At 39.8% G+C, this 24,985-nt stretch overlaps 1 protein-coding gene across 1 annotated transcript in view; it reads right to left on the minus strand.

Moving 5' to 3' along the window:
• LOC121385584 (EGF-like domain-containing protein 2) overlaps positions 1–24,985 on the minus strand; it is a 38,955-nt gene that overhangs the window by 2,008 nt on the left and 11,962 nt on the right. The window contains exons 4-14 of the mRNA XM_041516322.1: positions 22,548–22,657; positions 21,737–21,839; positions 20,998–21,245; positions 16,972–17,074; positions 16,033–16,173; positions 12,834–12,980; positions 10,604–10,794; positions 7,505–7,653; positions 2,952–3,097; positions 2,189–2,276; positions 1,852–2,020 (exon numbers count right to left, since the gene is read on the minus strand). Coding sequence (XP_041372256.1) covers positions 1,852–2,020; positions 2,189–2,276; positions 2,952–3,097; positions 7,505–7,653; positions 10,604–10,794; positions 12,834–12,980; positions 16,033–16,173; positions 16,972–17,074; positions 20,998–21,245; positions 21,737–21,839; positions 22,548–22,657 — 1,595 coding nt within the window. The remainder of the gene's footprint in view (positions 1–1,851; positions 2,021–2,188; positions 2,277–2,951; positions 3,098–7,504; positions 7,654–10,603; positions 10,795–12,833; positions 12,981–16,032; positions 16,174–16,971; positions 17,075–20,997; positions 21,246–21,736; positions 21,840–22,547; positions 22,658–24,985) is intronic.

Raw genomic sequence — 24,985 nt, forward strand, 5'->3', positions numbered from 1 at the left:
GTTATGATCATCATCATCATCACCATCATTCATAAGCATTGTTATGATCATCATCATCACCATCATTCATAACCATTGTTATCATCATCATCATCATCATCATCATTCATAACCATTGTTATGATCATCATCATCATCACCATCATTCATAACCATTGTTATAATCATCATCTTCATCATATCCATGCATAACCATTGTTATCATCATCACCATCATTCATAACCATTGTTATCATCACCATCATCATCATCACCATCATTCATAAGCATTGTTATGATCATCATCATCATCATTCATAACCATTGTTATCATCATTATCATCATCATTCATAACCATTGTTATGATGATGATCATCATCATCACCATCATTCATAAGCATTGTTATGATCATCATCATCATCACCATCATGCATAACCATTGTTATCATCGTCATCATCATCATTCATAACCATTATTATCATCGCCATCATCATGCATAACCATTGTTATCATCGTCCTCATCATCATTCATAACCATTGTTATCATCATCACCATCATTCATAACCATTGTTATCATCGTCATCATCATCATTCATAACCATTATTATCATCGTCATCATCATCATTCATAACCATTATTATCATCATCACTCATATCCATTGTTATTATCATCATCATCATTACCATGCATAACCATTGATATAATCATCACCATCATTCATACAATTGTTATCATCATAATCATCGTCATCATCATGCATAACCATTGTTTTCATCGTCACCATCATGCATAACCATTGTTATCATCGTCATCATCATCATTCATAACCATTGTTATCATCATCACCATCATTCATAACCATTGTTATCATCGTCGGCATCATACATAACCATTGTTATCATCGTCATCATCATGCATAACCATTGTTATCATCATCATCATCATCATTCATAACCATTGTTATCATCATCATAACCATTGTTACCACCATTGTTATCATCATCACCACCATCATAACCATTGTTATCATCATCACCACCATTCATAACCATTGTTATCATCATCACCACCATTCATAACCATTGTTATCATCATCACCACCATTCATAACCATTGTTATCATCATCACCACCATTCATAACTATTGCTATAATCATCATCATCATCATCATCATTCATAACCATTGTTATCATCATCACCACCATTCATAACCATTGTTATCATCATCACCACCATTCATAACCATTGTTATCATCATCCACCAGTAAAAATAATCTTTATCCTATAATATTTATTTAGGAAAATGTTTAATTTCAAAACATGTATTAAACATATGAATTAGTGTATTAAAATGCCATATTTTGTGCACGTAACTGCTGAATGGTCTCTGTTGTTATCTAACCAGAAATAACTAGAGAATACTACGTGAGTGGCCGTTAGATAACATTTATATTACAACGAGTTGTTTCAAAAACGTATCTAACGAGCGAAAGCGAGCTGCATACGTCTTTAAGCAACGAGCTGTATGATATATGCTATGTAATGGACACGAATGAAGTTTCTATTTCTTACATATCCTGCAAAACCAGGTTTTAAACAAATTTAAACGTCTTTTGCAACTGAAACCTAGTTAAAACCCTACGCTTGTAGCTCATGTATACGTTAAGACAAATCAATTTCAGGTTAACCTATTTCGATTGTATTGTTTTCATTGGTATATACATGGTATAGCAGAAGCGACCTAGGGGCAACCAGTCGTATGTTGTTAAATTGTTATCACACATATATGTGTTACCAGTATGGGACATGATAAATAACGAATGATATTCTCAAAAACTGGTGTGTAATAAAATGGCTATACTCACGGCGCAGTCAGCGTTTGAGGTGAGACAGATCTGGCTTTTGAATCGGATTCTGATCTCGGTGCTCGTTTTGTACACCATCACTCGGAACGTGACGCTCACCGCGTGGACGTTGTTATTGGGGTGAGTCGGACCTGGGGCCACGATCAGTTTGGTACCTGGATCAACGCACCTGAAAAATACAGCGGTCACTGTCAGCACGGGCAACGGGGAAGGGGGGGGGGGGGGGAGAGAGAGAGAGAGAGAGACAGAAATATATATATATATATATACACACACACACACACACACACACACACACACACACATGTATATATATTATTTTCTCATTTTCCCTCACCTCTGGGTAACCAGTGCGGTTGAAATGTCGTTGGGCGATTCTTTATTGTTGTCAACTGCCATCCACAGTAGGACAATGCCTGCGTATGCTAAAAAATAAATTATGAAAATATTTCGCTTTATTGTTTGACACCTCAGCACATGAACAAATATAGATTACAACAAGAGTGGCCGTCAGATACTATTGTTCTTACGAGTTGTTTTGAAACGTATCTAACGAGCGAAAGCGAGTAGGATATTATGTTTTTAAACAACGCGTTGTCAAGTTGGCCACTATATGGCCAATTATATATCAGTTTGATTTTCATCTTAAGTGTGTGTGTGTGTGTGGGGGGGGGGGGGGGGGTGTAGGGGATACAATGCATTATCTGTATAGTATTAGTGCTTCCTTGTCCCCACCTCAGCCGACGTCTATGCTTTGAGGTCGGCAGTAATTTGAGCTGAAAATGTTTAGCATGTCCCGATGTTCGCTAAAGCACCGTAAACTTGGATAAGCATATAGTAGCGTGTATTTGACCCACCATAAGGAATTAGAGAAAAGGAGAGAAAAAGAGAGAACGAGAGAGAGAGAGAGAGAGAGAGAGAGAGAGAGAGAGAGAGAGAGAGAGAGAGAGAGAGAATGAATGCTCGTTCGTGTTTGTGTTTACCCGCAAATGCGTGCAATTCGTGCGTGAATGCTCATCCGTGCGTGTGTGTGATTGTCGAGGGGGTGGACAGGAAGGGTACACCCAGTTTATTCGCGTTTGGTTTTTCCAACGACTTACACGCCGAGCTGACGGACAGTTTGAAGGTGATCTGATCGCCCACGTTGAACTGCATGCTGGGGGTGACCGGGTCTCCGTTTTGATTGGTCATTAGCAGATCGACGATGTCCAGCTTTCCGTTCCCATCCACCTGTGTCAGTCCGCTCCTGGAAATACAAGTTCAAGTTTCTATTGTTTAACGACACCACTAGAACACATTGGTTTATTAATCATCGGCTATTGGATGTCAAACAGATAATGAGAATGACGTTAGATTTAAATGGTCGTGTGCCTTGAAAAAATAATAAATAATATTTCTAGGAATCTAATTATTTCGATGTATTTATTTTTCAGTGTGATAATTAATATGTAGTTAAAAAAAAGTATTTGGACAGAACGCTTTATCTGTATAGTTTCACCGAGTGTTGTGAACTGACTTATACTCGCGTATTCACGTTCGTTGGTGAGAAACCAGTAGATATTTGTACAGTTTTACCGAGTGTTGTGAACTGACTTATACTCACGTATCCACGTTTGTTGGTGAGAAACCAGTAGATATCTGTGCAGTGTTGCGAGTGTTGTGAACTGACTTATACTCACGTATCCATGTTCGTTGGTGAGAACCGGCCTCGGTGGCGTCGTGGTAGGCCATCGGTCTACAGGCTGGTAGGTACTGGGTTCGGATCCCAGTCGAGGCATGGGATTTTTAATCCAGATACCGACTCCAAACCCTGAGTGAGTGCTCCGCAAGGCTCAGTGGGTAGGCGTAAACCACTTGCACCGACCAGTGATCCATAACTGGTTCAACAAAGGCCATGGTTTGTGCTATCCTGCCTGTGGGAAGCGCAAATAAAAGATCCCTTGCTGCTAATCGGAATGAATAGCCCATGTAGTGGCGACAGCGGGTTTCCTCTCAAAATCTGTGTGGTCCTTAACCATATGCCTGACGCCATACAACCCTAAATAAAATGTGTTGAGTGCGTCGTTAAATAAAACATTTCTTTCTTTCTTTCTTTCGTTGGTGAGAAACCAGTAGATATCTGTACAGTGTCGCGAGTGTTGTGAACTGACTTATACTCGCGTATCCACGTTTGTTGGTGAGAAACCATTAGATATCTGTACAGTGTCGCGAGTGTTGTGAACTGACTTATACTCACGTATCCACGTTCGTTGCTGAGAAACCAGTAGATATCTGTACAGTGTCGCGAATGTTGTGAACTGACTTATACTCACATGTCCACGTTTTTTTTTGTTTTTTTTTATTTGCATTTTCCCCGCCATTTTCACAATATACAAGTATTATAGTGCCACACATACATTTAAACATTGCACAAAAAGTAGAATATAAGCCAATACACACTTGAGAGTTTTTCATATTCTAAGCTTATAGAAAAGGTTACTATATAGAAGTTTGTTTTTGGGGTTTTTTCAGTCTTTTATGATACAGTTTTTCCTTGTTTATGAAAATAGTCAACACACCAACATATTCTCTGTTTTTACCTAGTCTAGAACTATTTTGTCACCCATCAGGTTTGAGCCTGCTGAAAAGTATGATTCCATAATTTCCATTTCTTAATAAATTTCTCGTATTTATTCTTATTACAATATGCAGCTTTTTCTAAATTATAATAAACATTTATTTTGACTTTGAGGATTTCAAAACTTGGGGTTTTCTTATCAAATTTTGAACTATATATATATATTGTTTTGCCAATGTAATGATGATATTTATAACAGTGTTTTCTTCAGGGTACCCTAAGAGAAAATGTGTTGGGGCCATGGTAATGTTAGTACCTGTTACTTCCCTTATCCATTTGAACAGCGATTTAATTAAGCATTGTACATATGAACATTCAAAAAATAAATGAGAATATGTTTCTATATACTTATTACAAAAGCTGCAATTTGGACTGGTTATCAATTTAATTTTAAATAGGAAATTATTTGTCGGAAGAATTCTTTGAATTATTCGATATTGAAACCATATTAATTTAGTATCTTTTGTCATATTAAACACTGTAGTGTTAAGAGTCTTCCACCAAGCATAGTCTCTTTCAATATTGAGTTCCTTATCCCATCTTGAAATATATCTTGGAGCACATAAAGTTGAACATAAATATGTATTATATATATGTTTGGATCCTTTTTTGTTATAAAATATTGTATGTGTAGACTTTGGCCAAAATAAGAATTCTGAAGTAAGTGGTTTTTTGAAAGATTGGGCCATCTGTTTAGTGTTACAGCTTTTAACCGTTCGAAAATCGTAAAAGGAGGACGAAAACCATAAAAATCACAAAATGTACCATAGTTAAAAAAAATGTCCGTCCATATTAAACATATCATGTATATTAGTAATGCCTAATGAATTCCAGCTTTTGTAATAAATGCTTTTATTGTTAATTAAAATTAATGAGTTATACCATAATGGTTCAGAGGGTATGTCGTCTTCGGATAATTCAACTTTAGGTTTATAGTTTGCCAGGATATTAAAGGAGAGGACAATTAAGGCCTTTGGCCAGGTATGCATATTCAACGATATATAATGCACATTATTGCTTAATATCAACACGTATAATCGTGTAGTTAATTAATAAAACGGTTAAATGTGACGGCTATTATATATAACGGGCGCAGCCATTTTGTACCATCTCAGTGAGTACGCCCTCTGGCGAGCTGGTGGTTACGTAATACTTAACGCGTAACGTCAGGAATGAGCCTTAGAACTAGAGAAACACAATCTACCTGGTTTTTGCGGGATGATAAATAGTCATACATTGCAATGTTCTGTAATAATACACATCCCAGTAAGCCAGCAATAAGTATATCCAGCACTATATATATTATTTTTCAATACAAAATAAAATACCATTGTCAAAGTGGCTACATAACAAGTCGAAACAATTAACAATGTTTTGCCCATGCATTAACCTACGTACTGAAATGATACACGGAGTGTTTTCTTTGTTAATTGGTCTATGCTGTTAGTTGCTTCTACCTGTGATTCCTGTTTGGCAGGTGTGTATTTGATTGGTAATCAGACGAGCCAAGTAATTGACGCTGTCTAGACACAAAAATATATACCGGTATTGTGGAATATTACCTGTCGCCCCTAAAATTGTAATGGACATGGTTTATTACTGTAAATAGTTCTGTAAAACTACTGATTAAGTAGACTTTTCCATCTAAAACCACAGAACTGACCAATTACGTAGTCCCAAAGAAAAGAAAATTATCACTTGGGTATCGTAGGTTGTCGTTTTTACTCCAACGTAGCATATCAATAGGCCTAATAGTGTATATTTTTCCTTTGGATTATTCAACAGAGAAAAATACTATAACCCCATTTTGTTCCGTTAATGCAACTTGAAATATATTTAGTTAAATAGTTTATTATATTATTACGTCATTTATGCTGTTTTATAAGTCAGGTTGATCAAAGAGAAGCGCCTTGTCGAAAATTACTGCTTTTGTTTACATTGTACATACAGGAGATGGTCAGGAGCTGACGTCACTTCGCCCCAAGCTATCCCACCGGACGTCACAAAAACGAAACAAAATGGCTGCCCCCAGTTAGCAGGAATAATCATGTTTTTTTATTAACTCTAAAATTACGCGTTTTTCATTTGATAAAGTGTCAGTATGTGTTGATGGTCCGGGTATGCATCTTTCCAACACATAAGGCTCTTGTTTGAGTTGACCCTACCTTTAAACACTTCTTTCCAAAATATATTAGACATTTTTTTGCCACAGAGTCTATGGTAATCATCCCCAACATTGGTAATTAAAATATGTTTGTTAGGAAGTTGACATTGGAGAAGATTAACCCACGGCGTCCCTGAGCAATTGATTACCCTCCTTATCCAGGTTAATTTAAGAGCGTTAATAACAAATTCCAAATTAATCATCTTTAAGCCTCCATTTTCAGTTTCTTGTATTAATGTTTTCTGGCTATGCGATCAACAGAATTTTTCCAAATATAAGAGTAGAATATTTGATTAATTTTTTTTAATGTTTCACAGTTAGGTTTGGGAATACTAATAATTAAATGGACCAATTTGGAAAGCGCTAAAGTTAGATATCTGTCCAGTGTTGCGAGTGTTGTATACTGACTTATAATCACGTATCCACGTTTGTTGGTGAGAAACCAGTAGATATCTGCACAGTGTCGCGAGTGTTGTGAACTGACTTATACTCGCGTATCCACGTTTGTTGGTGAGAAACCAGTAGATATCTGTACAGTGTCGCGAGTGTTGTGAACTGACTTATACTCACGTATCTACGTTTGTTGGTGAGAAACCAGTAGATATCTGCACAGTGTCGCGAGTCTTGTGAACTGACTTATACTCACGTATCCACGTTTGTTGTGAGAAACCAGTAGATATTTTACAGTGTCGCGAGTTTTGTGAACTGACTTATACTCACGTATCCACGTTTGTTTATGAGAAGACAATACAAATATGTACAGTGTCGCGAGTGTTGTGAACTGACTTATACTCACGTATCCACGTTCGTTGGTGAGAAACCAGTAGATATCTGCACAGTGTCGCGAGTGTTGTGAACTGACTTATACTCACGTATTCACGTTCGTTGGTGAGAAACCAGTAGATATCTGCACTGTGTCGCGAGTGTTGCACTCCACGTTAATAGTTTCGTCATGGATGGTCGACATGATTTTGCTGTACTCGATTCTAAAAGTCCGCTTCACTTTGTAGTCGCCATTTCCCTGAAAGAAACGAAAGGGACATTTGTTTAATGCTAGGGTTCGGACTACCAACTGTCACGACGGCGTTGGCCAACTTGCCAATCTCACGACTTCTACGACTGTCCAGTTGCTAGTTTGAGCACTGGCACAACTCGATTCTCGTTGTAAAATGCTAGGGTCAGACTACCAACTGTCACGACCGAGTTAGCCAAACGTGACGATCTCACGACTTCTACGACTGTCCAGTTGCTACTCTGAGCGCTCGTACAACTCGATTCTCGTTGTATACAACTCATATGACTGATTAGTTGTTAATGTGAGCGCACCCATCGTAATTTGGGAGTGGTGTGTGCGTGTGCGTTTGTGTGTGTGTGCGTGTGCGTTTGTGTGTGTGTGTGTGTGTGTGTGCGCGCGTTTGTGTGCGTGTGTGTGTCTATGTGTGTATGTGTGTGTGTGCGTTTGTGTGTATGTGTGTGTGTGTGCGTTTGTGTGTGTGTATGTGTGTGTGTGTGTTTGTGTGTGTGTATGCGTTGTGTGTGTGTGTGTTTGTGTGTGTGTGTGTGTGCGTTTGTGTGTGTGTGTGTGTGTGTTTGTGTGTATGTGTGCGCGTGTGTGTGTGATTACAATGCAACGGTCGAGTCGGCCATCTCCGTCGTGACAGTTAATAGTTTATACTCACGTATTCACGTTCGTTGGTGAGAAACCAGAATTACCAAATGTTTGACATCAAGTAGCCGATGACTAATAAATCAATATGCTATAGTGGTGCTGTTAAAAAGGTCAAGAAAATGTCTCACCAAAATTAGATTGGAAATGGTCTAGTAGGTCTGTAGAAATTAGAGATTAAATGCATTTCTCTGCATAAGGGGGTGAGACGTAGCCCAGTGGTAAAGCGCTCGCTTGATGCGCGGTCGGTTTGGGATCGATCCCGTCAGTGGGCCCATTGGGCTATTTCTAGCTCCAGTCAATGCACCACGACTGGTACATCAATGGCCGTGGTATGTGCTATCCTGTCTATGGGATGGTGCATATAAAATATCTCTAGCTGCTAATCGAAAGGACTAGCCCATGAAGTGGCGATAGCGGGTTTCCTCCCTCAATATCTGTGTGGTACTTAACCATATGTCCGACGCCATATAACCGTAAATAAAATGTGTTGAGTGTGTCGTTAAATAAACCGTTTCCTTCCTTCCTTCCTTCTGCATAACTATATTAACTTCACCATACCGTCCGAGGGGGGTAATCAATGGACCCGACACCAATGGCATTAACAAATCAGATAAACCATCTGTTGTCCTTTAAACGTTTTCACGTTTGAAGACTGTTCATCATAGCATTTCTAGACGAAGAGAACATTTTAAAAAATCGGCTTAATGTTCCCTTTTTGTCCCTGCCATTCAGACAACTTGGGGGTGGTGGGTCATATTCTGTTTCACTACCGAGGGCGATTGGTCCTATGACTATACGAATCCAGGGACGTAGCTAGGATTTATTGTGTGTGTGGCGGACGGTGTGTGTGTGTGTGTGTGTGTGTGTGTGTGGTGGGTGTCAGATGAATTCTGCGCATATCTAGCTTTATTATATAACATAAAGTGAATTATCTTAAAATATCAGTGAAAAAAAAGTGTTATCAGTCACCCAGTGACATATTTTAGAATAAAATGTTCACTATTTCACTCTAAAATGTGTTATCGTCACTGTAGAAAGTGTTATTTTCACTGTAAGAAAGCCGGAACTATTTTGCTGCTGGCATTTTACAAATAAAGGTAAATTGCCAAAAAGTTATATAACAAATAGAAAACTTCATGTTTTTTTTTTTTCAAATATGTTTTATATCTAATCTCGTGAAATTTGCAATCATATCACACTCGTCGCGCAAGCGCAACTCGTGAGATATGATTGCAAACTTCACACGATGAGATATAAATCATATTTGACAAAAAAACATGCAATATCCTCTATTTATCGGGATTTAGCTCAGTGGGTTGAGTGCCCGCTTGAGGTGACTGCGTCACAGGATCGAACCACCTCGGTGGATCCATTCAGCTGATTGTTTTTTTTCTCCTTCCAACTAGTGCACCACAGCAGGTCAAAGGCCGTGGTATGTGCTTTCCTGTATATGGAAAAGTTGCAAAATATTATAAAAGATTCCTTGCTGCTAATAGAAAAAATGTATTTGGTTTCCTCTGATGACTACGAGTCTGAATTACCAAATGTCTGACATCCAATAGCCGATGATTAATTAATCAGTGTGCTCTAGTGGTGTCAAACAAAACAAACTTTGTGTGTGTGTGAGAGAGAGAGAGAGAGAGAGAGAGAGAGAGAGAGAGAGAGAGAGAGAGAGAGAGAGAGAGAGAGAGAGAGAGAGACGGAGAGAGAGACGGAGAGAGAGAGAGAGAGAGAGAGAGAGAGAGAGAGAGAGAGAGAGAGAGAGAGAGAGAGAGAGGAAATGAAAGGAAATGTTTATTTAACGACGCACTCAACACATTTTATTTACAGTTATATGGCGTCGGACATATGGTTAAGGACCACACAGATATTGAGGGAGGAAACCCGCTGTCGCCACTTCATGGGCTACTCTTTTCGATAAGCAGCAAGGGATCTTTTATATGCACCATCCCACAGACAGGTTAACACATACCACGGTCTTTGATATACCAGGCGTGGTGCACTGGCTGGAGCGAGAAATAGCCCAATGGGCCCACCGACGGAGATCGATCCCAGACCGACCGCGCATCAGGCGAACGTGAGAGAGAGAGAGAGAGAGAGAGAGAGAGAGAGAGAGAGAGAGAGAGAGAGAGAGAGAGAGAGAGAGCGAGCGAGTGTGTGTGTGCGTGCGAGCGCGCACGCGCATGCTGTCTTATAGTGTTGCCCGCCCGTCTGCTTATCTACGGCTTTTTTCGCTTATCCATCTCTCCATTCATCCACCCATTATCCAACAACCCATTCGTCTATCACGATAACTCCTTACCAAGTCTTCAATAACAGCATCACCGCAGTTAGAGCCGTTGTTCAGGAGTGCCTCCATCTTGAAGTCGTTTCCGGACTTTACGAATTTGCATTCCGAGGTACTGTAATGATCCTTTATGAATATTTCGCCATCAAAGGTCCCGGCGGGCGTTGCAACCATGGTCATGAACTCTTTTGTGCATGCTACTCTGTCTGTGAGGACAAGAAAATAAAGACAGGTGTTTATTCAGTGTTTATGTTAGGATTGGTCAAACTTGAAATTGTTTCTTAAATGTTGAGTTAGCAGAGTTGTTTATATGACCATTCTGCACATATATTCTGAATCCGATGAAATTTTTAACGTATCAGTACGTTTGATGTCGGTTAATGACAAAAAATCAAAATGCCTGTCACAAATAATAATTACGTAATGTCGGGTTCATTTTTAATATATTAACATTACGAAAAGTGTTATTCATGGAGTGTTGTTTAGATCCAGGATTTTGTAATGGGGGTGTGGGTGGGTTTACAAAATTCTAAACAAGGTAATTTGAGTTTGTCGAAGGCAACTAAGCCGAGCTCGCAAATGGAATGAATGTTTAACGACACTGGCACAAAAGTGAAAATCTGCAATAACTTCTGTTAGAAATTAGCGAAAACAATTAGGCAAAGTTACGTCCCCTAACCGCTCTCTAGTTCCGGCGCGTTCCTCTAACAACAAGAATGACCGATGAATACAGTTCTTTGTGAATATTCAGCTGTCACACAAAGGTAGGAAGAGGTTTTTTTTAGCGCAGTTTAGTATATTGCATATTGTGTATGGTGAGTTTAAAAAGAAAGAAAAAGGGCACTTCAAACGGGCGGGGTGTGGGTGGGTGGGTGGTGGATTGAGGGGTCAAGAGACTACTGTTCATTCATTTCATTTTAAATTATTTTCGTGCTTATTATATCCAATTAAGGTTCAAGCACGCTGTCCTGGACACACACACCTCAGCTATCTGAGCTGTCTGTCCAAGACAGTGGGCTAGTCGTTAATTGCTAGTGGTTAGTGAGAGAGAGAAGAGGGTATGGTGACCTTACACCTACCCACTAAGTCGTTAAAACTCGATATGGGTGGGAGCCGGTACAGGGCTGCGAACCCTGTACCTACCAGCCTTATATCCGACGGCTTAACCACGACGCCACCGATGCCGGTCCGACTACTGTAGAACAATGAAAGGAACATTTGTTTAACGACACCTCATCACATTTTACACTACGTCTGGCTGTTGTTGGTGTTGTTTGTTGTTGTTGTCATTGTCTGTAACACATGGTTGCTTCAAGACTTGTAAAGACACGAGGACAACGACGACCAGGCGGAATGTTTAAAAGTTAATATTCTTAGTAAGGAACCCTAAGTTTTAACGGACTATGCACCTTTAAAATAATGAGAAGGATTTTTTACTGGGGCATGTGCCTTTAACACAATGAGAAAGTCGTTGGTTTACTGGGCCATGTGCCTTTAACACAATGAGAAGGACATACGTTTTACTGGATCACGTGCCTTTAAAATAAATGAGAAATAGTCATATGTTTTACATGGCTATGTGACTTTAAGATAATAAGAACATTTGTTTTACAGGGTCATGCGCCTTTAATGTAATGAGAAGGACATATGTTTTACAGGGCCACGTCACGTGATGTGCCTTTAACACAATGAAAAGGACATATGTTTCTCTGGGTCATGCGTCTTTTAACATAATGAGAAGTAGTCATATGTTTTACATGGCTATGTGACTTTAAGATAATAAGAACAATATATGTTTTACAGGGCCATGCGCCTTTAACATAACAAGAAGGACATACGTTTTATTGGGTCATGTGCCTTTAAATTAATGAGAAGTAGTCATATGATTTACATGGCTATGTGACTTTAAGATATTAAGAACAACATTTGTTTTACAGGGCCATGCGCCTTTAAGATAACGAGAAAGTCGTTGGTTGTACAAGACCATGAGTCATTAGAATACTGATAACGACATTGGTTTTACAAGGTCAAGTGCATTTCAGATAATAAGAGCGTCGTTGGTTTTACAGGACCATGTCCCATTAAGATAATGAGAAAGAGAATTATTTTACAGGAATATGTACATTTAAGATACATGGATAAACAATGTTTTACAGGGCCATGTGCCTTTAAAATAATAAGAACGTCGTTGGTTTTATAGGGCCATGCGCCTTTAAGACAATGCGAACGATAAGTTTGTACGTACATCTTGGGATAGTGCACTGGTCTTTGTCGTCCTTGATGTAGCCAATGTAACAGAAACAGTTGGCTCCAGTCCCCGTGTCGTAGCATTGCGCATTGGGGCCGCAGTCGTGTGGAGGGCTCGTGGCGCATGTGCCGTTAGACGTGTCGGCTGAAATCAGAAACAGAGAATGTTAATTTAGCCATACGTCTTTGGCTGTTAAAGGGACTTGTTCCAGTAAAAAGTTAAATGTTGTTTTTATAACGACACCACTAAAGGTAATTGTGGCCCGTAGTCTTTAGAAGAAACCGGCTACATTTTCCCATTAGCATCAAGGCCTTTTTTATATGCACTTTCACACAGACAGTACAGCACATACCCCAGCCTTTGATATACCAAACAAACAACGTTTATAAATCAGCTGTTGTCAAAACTTGCTATAGTCTAGTTGATTAGGTAAACATTGTTCAAAATGTGAAAAAAAGCATATAAAATTTCCTCTACGACTGTCAAAATTACAAATGTTTGATATCCAATAGTCGATGATTAATAAATCAATGTGTTCTTGTGGTGTCGTTAAACAAAACAAACACACAAAACTATCCACACAGTTCTCTGTTCACAGCCTTGAACAGATAGTGTCGTAGGTTATTTCAATAGACCATACAAGCTATGCATATTAAAGGTATGATGTAGCTGCAACAACAGGTTCCAACATACTGAATAGTTCACGAGAAAGTTGAAAAGGGTCAATTGGCTTTACTGTAAAATAAATGACCATGGATCAAGTAATCTTGGTTCAACTCGGCCATACACGTGAGTCCAGTGTCAGACGTCATCTAAAAGAACAACATGACCCTCTTTCATAAGACATCAAATTCAAAGAAGAGAGTTCACATCAGTTTAAAACAACGAAACGCGACCAAATGATTCGGCAATCTAGAAATAGTGACATGAAACACATTTTCAAACGTACAAACAAGGTATTACCGATTTAACTTTTAGACGTGGAAGAACAAAGACAATGCAAAACGCCGGATTTCATTGGCTACAACTTCTGATTATGACATGCCGGAATTAGACGCCAAACGTATAGGATGATTCCCTCATAGTCAATACAACAACAGCCTAAAGAGTTCAGTGAGGCAGAAAAGAAATCGGGGAACTACATGACTACTTCTATTATAATAAACTGGCAGTTTCCTCCAACAAGCGGATGAATATAAGATTGAGCTGTATCAGTACTAGTCGCAATACATTGCAATGCTTTCCACAGAAGGGAAGATGTACAGCACACAAGATTCCACAATCTGATTAAAATTAGCTCTACTGGGTCTACCAGTAGATCTAACAGCATTGCGTAGACTCCCATGTCCAGGTGACATTTCATCTATAAATAACAATTTAAATATTGACCAAATTTATACACTTCGCCTTTTATAGCGTTATTCGGGAGCATACAAATTCTAAAAATATCGGGTGAGACTATTTATGCAATAGGCGAACTTGTTGGTCTATTTCAACACTGAAAAAACAGGGGGAAAAGTGCAGTAATAAACTCTGGATTGTATAGTAGTATAAACAGATTTTATGGCTATACCATCACGGTTTTGTTTTCGTCTTGAAACTAATTTTATATAAAATTGTATATTGCAATTAGTATCCGGCATACTTCGTAATTCACGCGAATCATTTCGTATACCTTCGGCATAATCCCGAATGTTTTCAAATTCTTTTCAAATCTCTGACATGATTTTGCAAGTAAGGTTTTGATTGGTCGAATGAAAGTTCAAATGGACATGAGCTCTAACGGGCTGCTGTTAGATCCACATGTAATAGTGGAGCTAATTTTAATTAAATTGAAGATTCCAGTGTTGTGTTCATATGACTGCACTATGTGAAGCAGACTGTTATATGTTCTCCATTGTGCTCAGAATAGGACTGATCACATCGGCTGACACTCATGTTGTGGTCCCTACAATTGCCAATGCTCATACTTTAGCTCTTGATGAACCACGGATTGTCTATGGTATGAAGAGAACCTATAGCATAACACTATTGCAGCCAGCCTAGAAGAACAAAAGGCAAAGGAACTTCAATTGTTTTTTCGTTAAATCAGTGTCTGAGACATCATTGTCGTTCACTATTCAACTTAGACACTTAGTCAGCTTTTCCAGAAATGTGTTTGTTTGTCTCAAATGTCTGCGTGCGTCACATATGAGAGCGTATGTTAGCTTCAAAGGTTCGACATACTTCTTTTTGCAGGAGAAACAAAAACCCCCAGATGAACCAAGTAAAGAAGGAACTATATGCCTTACACAAAAGGGTGCCCTTACCAAACATACTAAGAGGGCTGCATACCAAGCCGGAGATATTTGGAACCAATCACTGACAGCTACACAACAACTACCTAACTCGTGTGCTTGGGAGCAGACCAAAAACTCTAGTGATCTATTGTTTCCTTTCTAGACAGCATTTCCAGAGGCAGCCAAATCATGTATACCTTTCAAATGTTTTACAGCATTGCTTCCATGCACTGAACTATGTACTTGTGCAGGAATCTGTTACCCTACCGTACCCTGATCAAAATCCTGGGGGGTGGGGGGTGGCACTACTTTTTATAAACAAATGAAATACTATACAAATTAAACCCTGAGATGTGTATGCTATTTTCTGGAGTAAAAGAAAAAGTGAGATTCTCGGGGGGGGGGGGGGGGGGGGGGGGGGGGGGCCTGTACAGACTGACTATAAATGTGATAATGTAAATAGGAATTTGGCTTTTCACAATGTTTTCAATCTAATGGTTCCGATATTTGATTTTAAAGTAAAACAAATAAATATACATTATTGTTATCATGTGTATTGAATTCCTTAGATATCAACACATGGGATTAGTCCCTTACATCAAGCATTTGTGTGTTCTGAGAGCCAAAATATTAGCAATTTGGTTTTTTTCAATGGCGGCTACTTTGAAAAACAAGATGTCTGCCGCAATTGTGATCAGATCATGTTTTGACATAAGCTACTAGACTACTAACATAACAGACAGACATACAAGGAAAGATAGAGTGAGGGACGGAGAGAGAGAGAGAGAGAGAGAGAGAGAGAGAGAGAGAGAGAGAGAGAGAGAGAGAGAGAGAGAGAGAGAGAGAGTACGTGAGGTTCAACAACGTTTGTCGTGGAGGTCTGTCGAAGCCAGGATATTGAAACACGATATACGTACCGATTTTATAGGTGCAGTCGTAACCCCCGTACGGAGGGTTGAGAGATCCACAGTCGCAGGCTCCGTTCACGCACGTGGCTGAGTTCTTACAGTCCTGTCCATTGCGGAAACAGTTATACGAGGTGGATACCAGGCCAGTTTCTGTAATAAGTAAATGGTATCAGTTGTAACTGCTTTATCTTATAAACCGCTATAGTTGATTGTTGAAGGTGCAAATCATTTTATTAACACCGTACATAGCTAGCACTTGACTTAAATAATAATAAAAAAAATAAATAAAAAAAAATTAAAACAACAACAACAACCAAAAAACAAAAGACCCCCACAAAAACGATACAAAGACGTGGAATTAAAACAAAATATAGATATAGATGTACATTGCACATATCGGTAAAAAAACAAACCCACAAACAAACAAAAAAACACAAACCCACAAACAAAAACCCGAAAAGAAAAAGGACCACAAAAACAAAGAATGAAGAAAGCTGAATAAAATAAAATGCGTTTAGGGCATACAGAGAATATATGACAACTGCTGAATTTTAATACGTTTAATATTCCAAGAGAGTTTGTTTTTTCCTCCCTCCCTTCCTCGTCCACACCCACCCCCATCCCGATTTTAAGTATTGCCGATAAGCTGGGTGCCCCATTTGTTTGCCCCTTCCCCTACCTATACGCAATTAACCGAACTCTCGGCGTCATCTATTTGACATTTTGTTATTTGTAGCCGATTTAATTTTATTATTAAAACATTTTTGGAGGGGTGGGGATGGGGGTGAGGGTGTGGGTTGGGGAGTGTTCCTGTAAGAGTGTTAAATGTGTAGACACACGGACTTCTGTCATTATTGCTGATGTTATATTGTAACTGTTTACCGTGATTTGTGAAAGCGCTGCATTGTGGGTACATGCACACGTGGAGAAGATTGTGTGACAACTCACCGTCATTTTTTGGTATGTAGATTTTCGACTCGGATGTCTGTACGATTATGTTTTGGCCCGTGGAGCTCAGAGTAACTATAATAGACTCAATATCCTCTGTCAGCTAGTTAACGAGACAAATATAATATGTTAGTTACAAGTTAAAAGTTTGTATTGTTTTAATGCTAGACTCGGACAACCAACTGGTAAAGTGTTCTGGGATCGATCGCCGTCGGTGGACCCATTGGGCTATTTCTCATTCCAGCCAGTGCTCCACAACTGGTGTAACAAAGGCCATGGTATGTACTATCCTGTCTGTTGGATGGTGTATATACTAATGAAAAAAGAAATGTTGCGGGTTTCGTCTCTATGACTGTCAAAATGACCATATATTTGAAATCCAATAGCCGATGATTAATAAATCAATGTGCTCTAGTGTCACAAAGACGTTGGCCAACTCGCCAATATCTCTACGACTGTCCAGTTGCTAGGCTGAGCGCTCTTACAGTCCGAGTATCGTTGTGTAAGGCTATGGTCAGACTACCAACTGCCATGACAAAGTTGGCCAACTCGCCAATATCTCTACGACTGTCCAGTTGCTAGGCTGAGCGCTTTTACAGCCCGATTATCGTTGTGTAAGGCTATGGTCAGACTACCAACTGCCATGACAAAGTTGGCCAACTCGCCAATATCTCTACGACTGTCCAGTTGCTAGGCTGAGCGCTTTTACAGCCCGATTATCGTTGTGTAAGGCTATGGTCAGACTACCAACTGCCATGACAAAGTTGGCCAACTCGCCAATATCTCTACGACTGTCCAGTTGCTAGGCTGAGCGCTTTTACAGCCCGATTATCGTTGTGTAAGGCTATGGTCAGACTACCAACTGCCATGACAAAGTTGGCCAACTCGCCAATATCTCTACGACTGTCCAGTTGCTAGGCAGAGCGCTCTTACAGCCCGATTATCGTTGTGTAAGGCTATGGTCAGACTACCAACTGCCATGACAAAGTTGGCTAACTCGCCAATATCTCTACGACTGTCCAGTTTCTAGGCTGAGCGCTTTTACAGCCCGATTATCGTTGTGTACAATGGTCAGATGGCCATGACAGTTGGTCAACTCGCCAATATCTCTACGACTGTCCAGTTGCTAGGCTGAGCGCTTTTACAGCCCGATTATCGTTGTGTAAGGCTATGGTCAGACTACCAACTGCCATGACAAAGTTGGCCAACTCGCCAATATCTCTACGACTGTCCAGTTTCTAGGCTGAGCGCTTTTACAGCCCGATTATCGTTGTGTACGGCTATGGTCAGACTACCAATTGCCATGACAAAGTTGGTCAACTCGCCAATATCTCTACGACTGTCCAGTTGCTAGGCTGAGCGCTTTTACAGCCCGATTATCGTTGTGTAAGGCTATGGTCAGACTACCAACTGCCATGACAAAGTTGGCCAACTCGCCAATATCTCTACGACTGTCCAGTTGCTAAGCTGAGCGCTTTTACAGCCCGATTATCGTTGTGTAAGGCTATGGTCAGACTACCAACTGCCATGACAAAGTTGGCCAACCCGCCGATCTCTCTACGACTGTCCAGTTGCTAGGCTGAGCGCTCTTACAAGCCCGATTATCGTCGTATACAACTACGACTAGTTAATCGGAGCGCACATGTCGTAAGTTAGGAGAGTAGGAAATTACAAACCAACTGTCGAGTTGGCCAATTCCGTCGTGACAGTTGGTAGTCTTACACTGCGTATAACGCATATACGTCCCACTAAAACGCCAAGTGGGACGTAATACTTCGACGTCACACGATGACGTCATCGACACTACAACCTTACAGGAACGTCAACCAAACGATTTGAGCGATATAAATTAAGATCGATTATGGGTAATAAATAGGATATTAAACTCGCTACCATTTCGAATCATGTTTATGTCCCTCGTAAAAATAATTTTCATTGACACTCGCTAAAGCTCGTGACAAAAAGTGAAAATCATTTCACTCGGGACATAAACATGATACGAAATAAAAGCTCGTTTAATATCCTATAACTATCATCAATCTTGTTTTAACACCCCCCCCCCCCAGAAAACCCCCCAAACAAAACAAACCAACCAACACCCCCCCCCCCCCCCCCCCACACACACACACAAAACAAACACCCCCCACACAAACACAAACACAAATACAATGAAACAAATAAAACAACAACAGACAAACAAACAAAAGTACCTTCAACGTGAATTCATAAATTTTAAGAATTGAGCGTGATATTTTTCACCTTCATGCGATGATAAATACCAAAACCGTTTACATAATTATGCGCGAAGCCGTTCATACATAAGTGTGTAAAACGTTTTTGGTGTTTATCATCGCATGAACGTAAAAAAAATATCACGTTCAATTCTTATAATTGCAAATGCATTGATATTTCCATTATACAAAACTATGTTAAAAAAACCCAATCGAACTCTATTCTACAATTATTTACAGCTGTTTCAATACATAAATAAGGGAATTCCCTTAGAAAGTTACACACGTTAAATCTCCGATTCATTATAATGATTTACGTAAGGTTTTATAAAATTTATTTTTTCTGAATAAAATGTGGATAAAAAATTATAAAATTTAAGATAACTGAACATCAACGTAAACAGTTGGTTTTAAAAAAAATATCAAACGATAATTAATTAAGGATTGAACGATCTATATACTTAAATGGAAGATTTGTTGTAAAGCGGTTAGAGTATGAATTTTGAACTAATTAACATAAGGAGAGCGTCAAATTATTTAGAAGATTTATCACTTACTATATTAAAATTGCAGTTGTCAAAAGTTGAATTAGTGAAAATTGAATGTGAAGACTGACTTGAAAGGGATAAAGTGGTTTCAGTGATACTGTGTGTGTGAATTTTAGAGGAAGTTTGTGACCGTGTGATATTATTCTCGGAAAGGACAGGTCGCGTATTTGTGCCCGAAGGCGTAGTCCCTATGTGTTTTCGCGCGTGTAAGTTGTCGATTTAGTGGTTTTGTCAAATGTGACAGAGCTGCGATCATGTCTCTCTTTTGATTTGTTGAGCATTCTCTGCTATAACTTCTAATAGAAGCTTCGCTTCTGTGGCCTGTCATGTGTCTCAATTCAAAATCGGAGTCGTTTAAATCCTGAAATGCGGTGGCTTAAACCGAGACCGTATGGGGGTTCCTGACCGTTCGTCACTATTCTTGAATGTTCTGGATCGACTCCCGACTGTTTTGAACATGTTCAAAACTGTCGGGAGTAAAATGTAAAGTATCCACCAAAACTTTCGTGTCTGTCATCCGACATTGTGATTGTCGTCTGTCAGTTTGTCACTGTCACTCACAGTGCAGACGATATTGGGATAAAACTAGAAACGATGGAATCATGGAAGAATGAACGTTTTTTTTTTTGAGATCACGTGATAGCATTTTAACCAATCCACACGCCTATTACAAAACAGTAATTATAAGATGGAATTATTCATTCATTTCAACTTATTTTCGTGCTTATATCCAATTAAGGTTCAAACATGCTGTCGTGGCCGCGCGCGCGCGCGCGCACACACACACACACACACACACACACACACACACACACACACACACACACTCATATAATCTCAGCTATCTAGGCTGTCTGTCCAGGACAGTGGGTTAGTTGTTAGTGGCTAGTGGTTATTGAGAGAGAAAGAGGGTGGGAGTCGGTACCGGGCTGCGAACTCTGTACCTACGTATACCAGCCTTATGTCTGATGGCTCAAACACGACACCACGGAGGCCGGTTTTAACGTGAAACAACGAGGTCTCTATATTTATATTGTTCCAGCCAGTGCACCACGACTGGTACATCAAAGACCGCGGTATGTGCTATCCTGTCTATGGGATGGTGCATATAAAATATCCCTTGCTGCTAATCGAAAAGAGTAGCCCATGAAGTGGCGACAGCGGGTTTCCTCTCTCAATATCTGTGTGGTCCTTAACCATATAACTGTAAATAAAATGTGTTGAGTGCGTCGTTATTTATACTTTACCTGATCATCCACTATGGTGATGGTAATGGTCTTCGTTGCCTCTCCGTCAGCAAACGACAAGGAGCCAGTCATGGTGCTGGTGCTCGTGTAGTCCATACCGTAGGTGGCCGCGCCGGAGAAGGCGTAACCGACGCTTGTGGTACCGGTGGCCGGGGACCGGTTCACTGTGAGGGTTACGGTTTGGACAGACTCGTCGGGAAGGATCTTAAATGTGGAGTCGGAGGCGAAGCCAATGGTGTACGAGGTAGCTAAAAATAGAAACGTTATTGGTACTGAGTGATTCTTTAACTCTCCAACTCTACACCTAACAAAAAACAAACAACAACAACAACAAAAAATCCAAAAGCCCACCAACAACCACAAAAAAAGAGAAAAAGAACAAAAACAAAGCCAAAACCCCCAACCAACCAGCCAACAAACTAAACCAAACCAAACCTAAACTAAACCAAGCAAGCGAGCATACCAACCAACCAACCAGCCAACAAACTAAACCAAACCAAACCTAAACTAAACCAAGCAAACGAGCATACCAACCAACCAACCAACCAACCAACCAGCTAACCAAACCAAACCAAACCAAACCAAGCCAAACCAAACAAACCAACCAACCAATCAATGAAGCAAGCAAGCAACCAACCAACACACAAACAAACATACAAAACCAACCCACCAAATAAACAAACAAAACTAAACAAAACAAATAAAACAAACTGAAGAAAATAAACAAGATTTTCCTCACCATCATCATTCTGGATGGTAACTGTCATGGTTGAAATTGGAGTTATCGTCCCCCCGTCATTCGCCGAGAGAATCAGGGTAAACGTTTCATCAGGCTCCACATTCTACGTGCGATCAACAACGAAAAGAAAGTTTGATATATTTAACGAAACAACTAGAGCACATTGACGTAACAACATCATCTATTAGCTGTCAATGTTGTGGTAATTCAGACGTATAGACTAAGACACCCGTCACATTAAATTTTGTTCATTGTAATTTGTTATTAAGGGGGAATTTCATATGCACTTTCTCACAGACTTGGCAGCACGCACCACACGTCCTTTGATATACCAGTCGCGGAACACTGGTTGGAAATGTAAATCTCCCCCCCCCCCAAAAAAAAAAAAACCCCAAACAAAACAACAACAACACCCCAACAACAACAACAACCCCCCCCCAACCCAACAACATATGAATTATGCTTCACCGAGGGCATTCGGTCATTCGAACCCAGTACCTCTGGCGAGTGATCATGCCGACTAATCTAGATCCCGCCTCAAAGGCCGTGGTATATGCTATCCTGCCTGTAAGAGGGAGCATATAAAAGATCCCTTACTACTGTTGGAAGACCTGTAGCGGGTTTCCTCTCTAAAACTATGAGTAAAACAAATACCAAATCTTTGACATCCAATAGCAGATGATTAATAAATCAATGTGCTCTAGTGGTGCCGTTAAACAAAACAAACTTAATTTTTAAAAGCATTTTCCAATAGGCAGGACAGTACATACCACGGCCTTTTGTGGTTCCGCCATGACAGAACAGAACTTACCTCATCATTGATGATGGTGATGTTCAGATTGGTGCTCGACTGCTGGCTGTCAAACGTTGCGACTGTTGGAACACTGAAGTCGTTGGAAGAAGCTGGGACCGTTCCACTTCCTGGAATGAATGAATGAATGTTTAACGACACCCCAGCACAAAAAATACATCGCCTATTGGGTGTCAAACTATGGTAAAGGCAATTCCACTTCCTGGAGTCATAGAAAAAAGAAAAAAGAGTTAAAGCTAAAGTTTGTTTTGTTTAACAAAACCACTAGAGCACATTTGGTTATTAATCATCGGCTATTGGAAGGAAGGAAATGTTTTATTTACGACGCACTCAAAACATTTTATTTCTGGTTATATGGCGTCGGACATATGGATAAGGACCACACAGATATTGAGAGAGGGAACCCGCTGTCGCCACTTCATGGGTTACTCTTTTCGGTTAGCAGCAAGGGATCTTTTATATGCACCATCCCACATACAGGATAGTACATACCATGGTCTTTGTTATACCAGTTGTTTAGCACTGATTGGAACGAGGAAATGTTTTATTTACGACACACTCAACCCATTTTATTTACGGTTATATGGCGTCAGACATATGGTTAAGGACCACACAGATATTGAGAGAGGAAACCCGCTGTCGCCACTTCATGAGTTACTCTTTTCGATTAGCAGCAAGTGATCTTTTATATGCATCATCCCACACACAGGATAACACATACTACGACCTTTGATATACCAGTCGTGGTGCACTGGCTAGAACGAGAAATAGCCCAGAAATGGACCCACCGACGGGGATCGATCCCAGACCGACCGCGCATCAAGCAAGCGCTGTACCACTGAGCTACGTCACACCTCTGATTGGAACGAGAAATAACACAGTGAGCCAACCGACGGCCGTAGTATGCGATATCCGGTTTGTGGGTTGGTTCATATAAAATACCCTTTGCTACTAATGGAACAATGTGGCGGGTTTCCTCTCTAAGACTAAATGTCAAAATTACCAAATGACGATAATTAATAGTTTCAATGTGATTTAGTGGTGTCGTTAAACAAAACAAACTTTCTTTCTTTGACCCTGTGGAAAATGCACTGAGAAAGAAGTAAAAATGTGCTTGAGCAGAGATGCGTCTAGACTGGTAAGCGAAGTTTATAGTTGGGTTGAGTTATAATCCCATGGAAAATATATTAAGAATAATAGAATCTATCACCGTTGTGAGGTAGGCCTATAGATAAGGCTATTCCAGCCAGAGGGTCAAAATGTTTTTTGTGAGGGCCGAGGTTCCGAGGGTTGAAATTGGCTTATCAGATAATCTATACCTCACAACGGTGATCGATTCTTTTTCTTGCCCATTTAATTACAGTAACAAAACATTAATTTTATAAGCTACGTACGGTTTGTTTATTGTTGAACGATTCGTAAACATTTCACCTACAGACAATGAAACTCATTTAATCATACGCTGAAAAATATAGTCTATCTTATGCAACGACATAAAAAGAAAATGCAACAAATTAACAATAAATATAAAGTTGAAAATATTAATTTGTTTAAATATTTTTAAAACAATGATACACGTCAAATGGCAAACAGAATTTTGAAAACCAATCGTCGTAAAACATGAGTTATGACGTCACGCGTATGTAGAATTGTCTAGCCCTTGGGTCAGACCTATATCTAGCCCTAGGGTCAGACAAATTTTTCTAGCACCGTGCAAAAGCTGGATAACCCTGTCCAGTGGGTAAGAAAAACGAATATGTGCTTGATCAGGGATGGGTTTTGAACCCCGTATCCCACACCCTGCATACGCGACTGGAATATGGAAATGTACTTTGCTGCGTAAACACACTCACGTTCATTACGACCTGATTTCCGCCTTATTACGTCGTAACAAATCTTATGAAATAGAAGGATCCACAAATGTTTACAAGCAGACTGTAGACAGCTAGATATCGCCGTCAGGGATCGATGTGCTGCACAAAAACAACGAACTTGCCGGCAGCATAGCCTGGCATAACGTTACGAAGTGTTCACCTGAACTAAACGCGCCCAGTTGGGTCGACCGTCCACTAAGTATTCTACAATGATGTGAGATGGTGCATATAAAAGACCTCTTACTACTAATGAATTTGGTTTTAGCGCGTTTCCTCTCTAAGACTTAGTTACTGTTTTTACCCCAGCAGGCACTCATAACGGGGAAAATAGAAATAATAATTTCTCGCTGAGAAATTATCATGCATTGATTTAACGTACACTACTATTGGACGATTTGACACCAACAAACTAATCACCTTGTCGGTACTAAATATGACGTCATCACGAGTTTGGCAAATCAAACACAATGACGTCACGTAATTTAAGGCGTTTGCGTTTACTTCTTTCTGGTTTCAGTGATAAATTTGTAAGAAAATGGTAGTTTAATGCAATTTATTATAGAT

This window comes from Gigantopelta aegis, chromosome 11, assembly GCF_016097555.1.
Source record: "Gigantopelta aegis isolate Gae_Host chromosome 11, Gae_host_genome, whole genome shotgun sequence".
Taxonomy (NCBI): domain Eukaryota; kingdom Metazoa; phylum Mollusca; class Gastropoda; order Neomphalida; family Peltospiridae; genus Gigantopelta; species Gigantopelta aegis.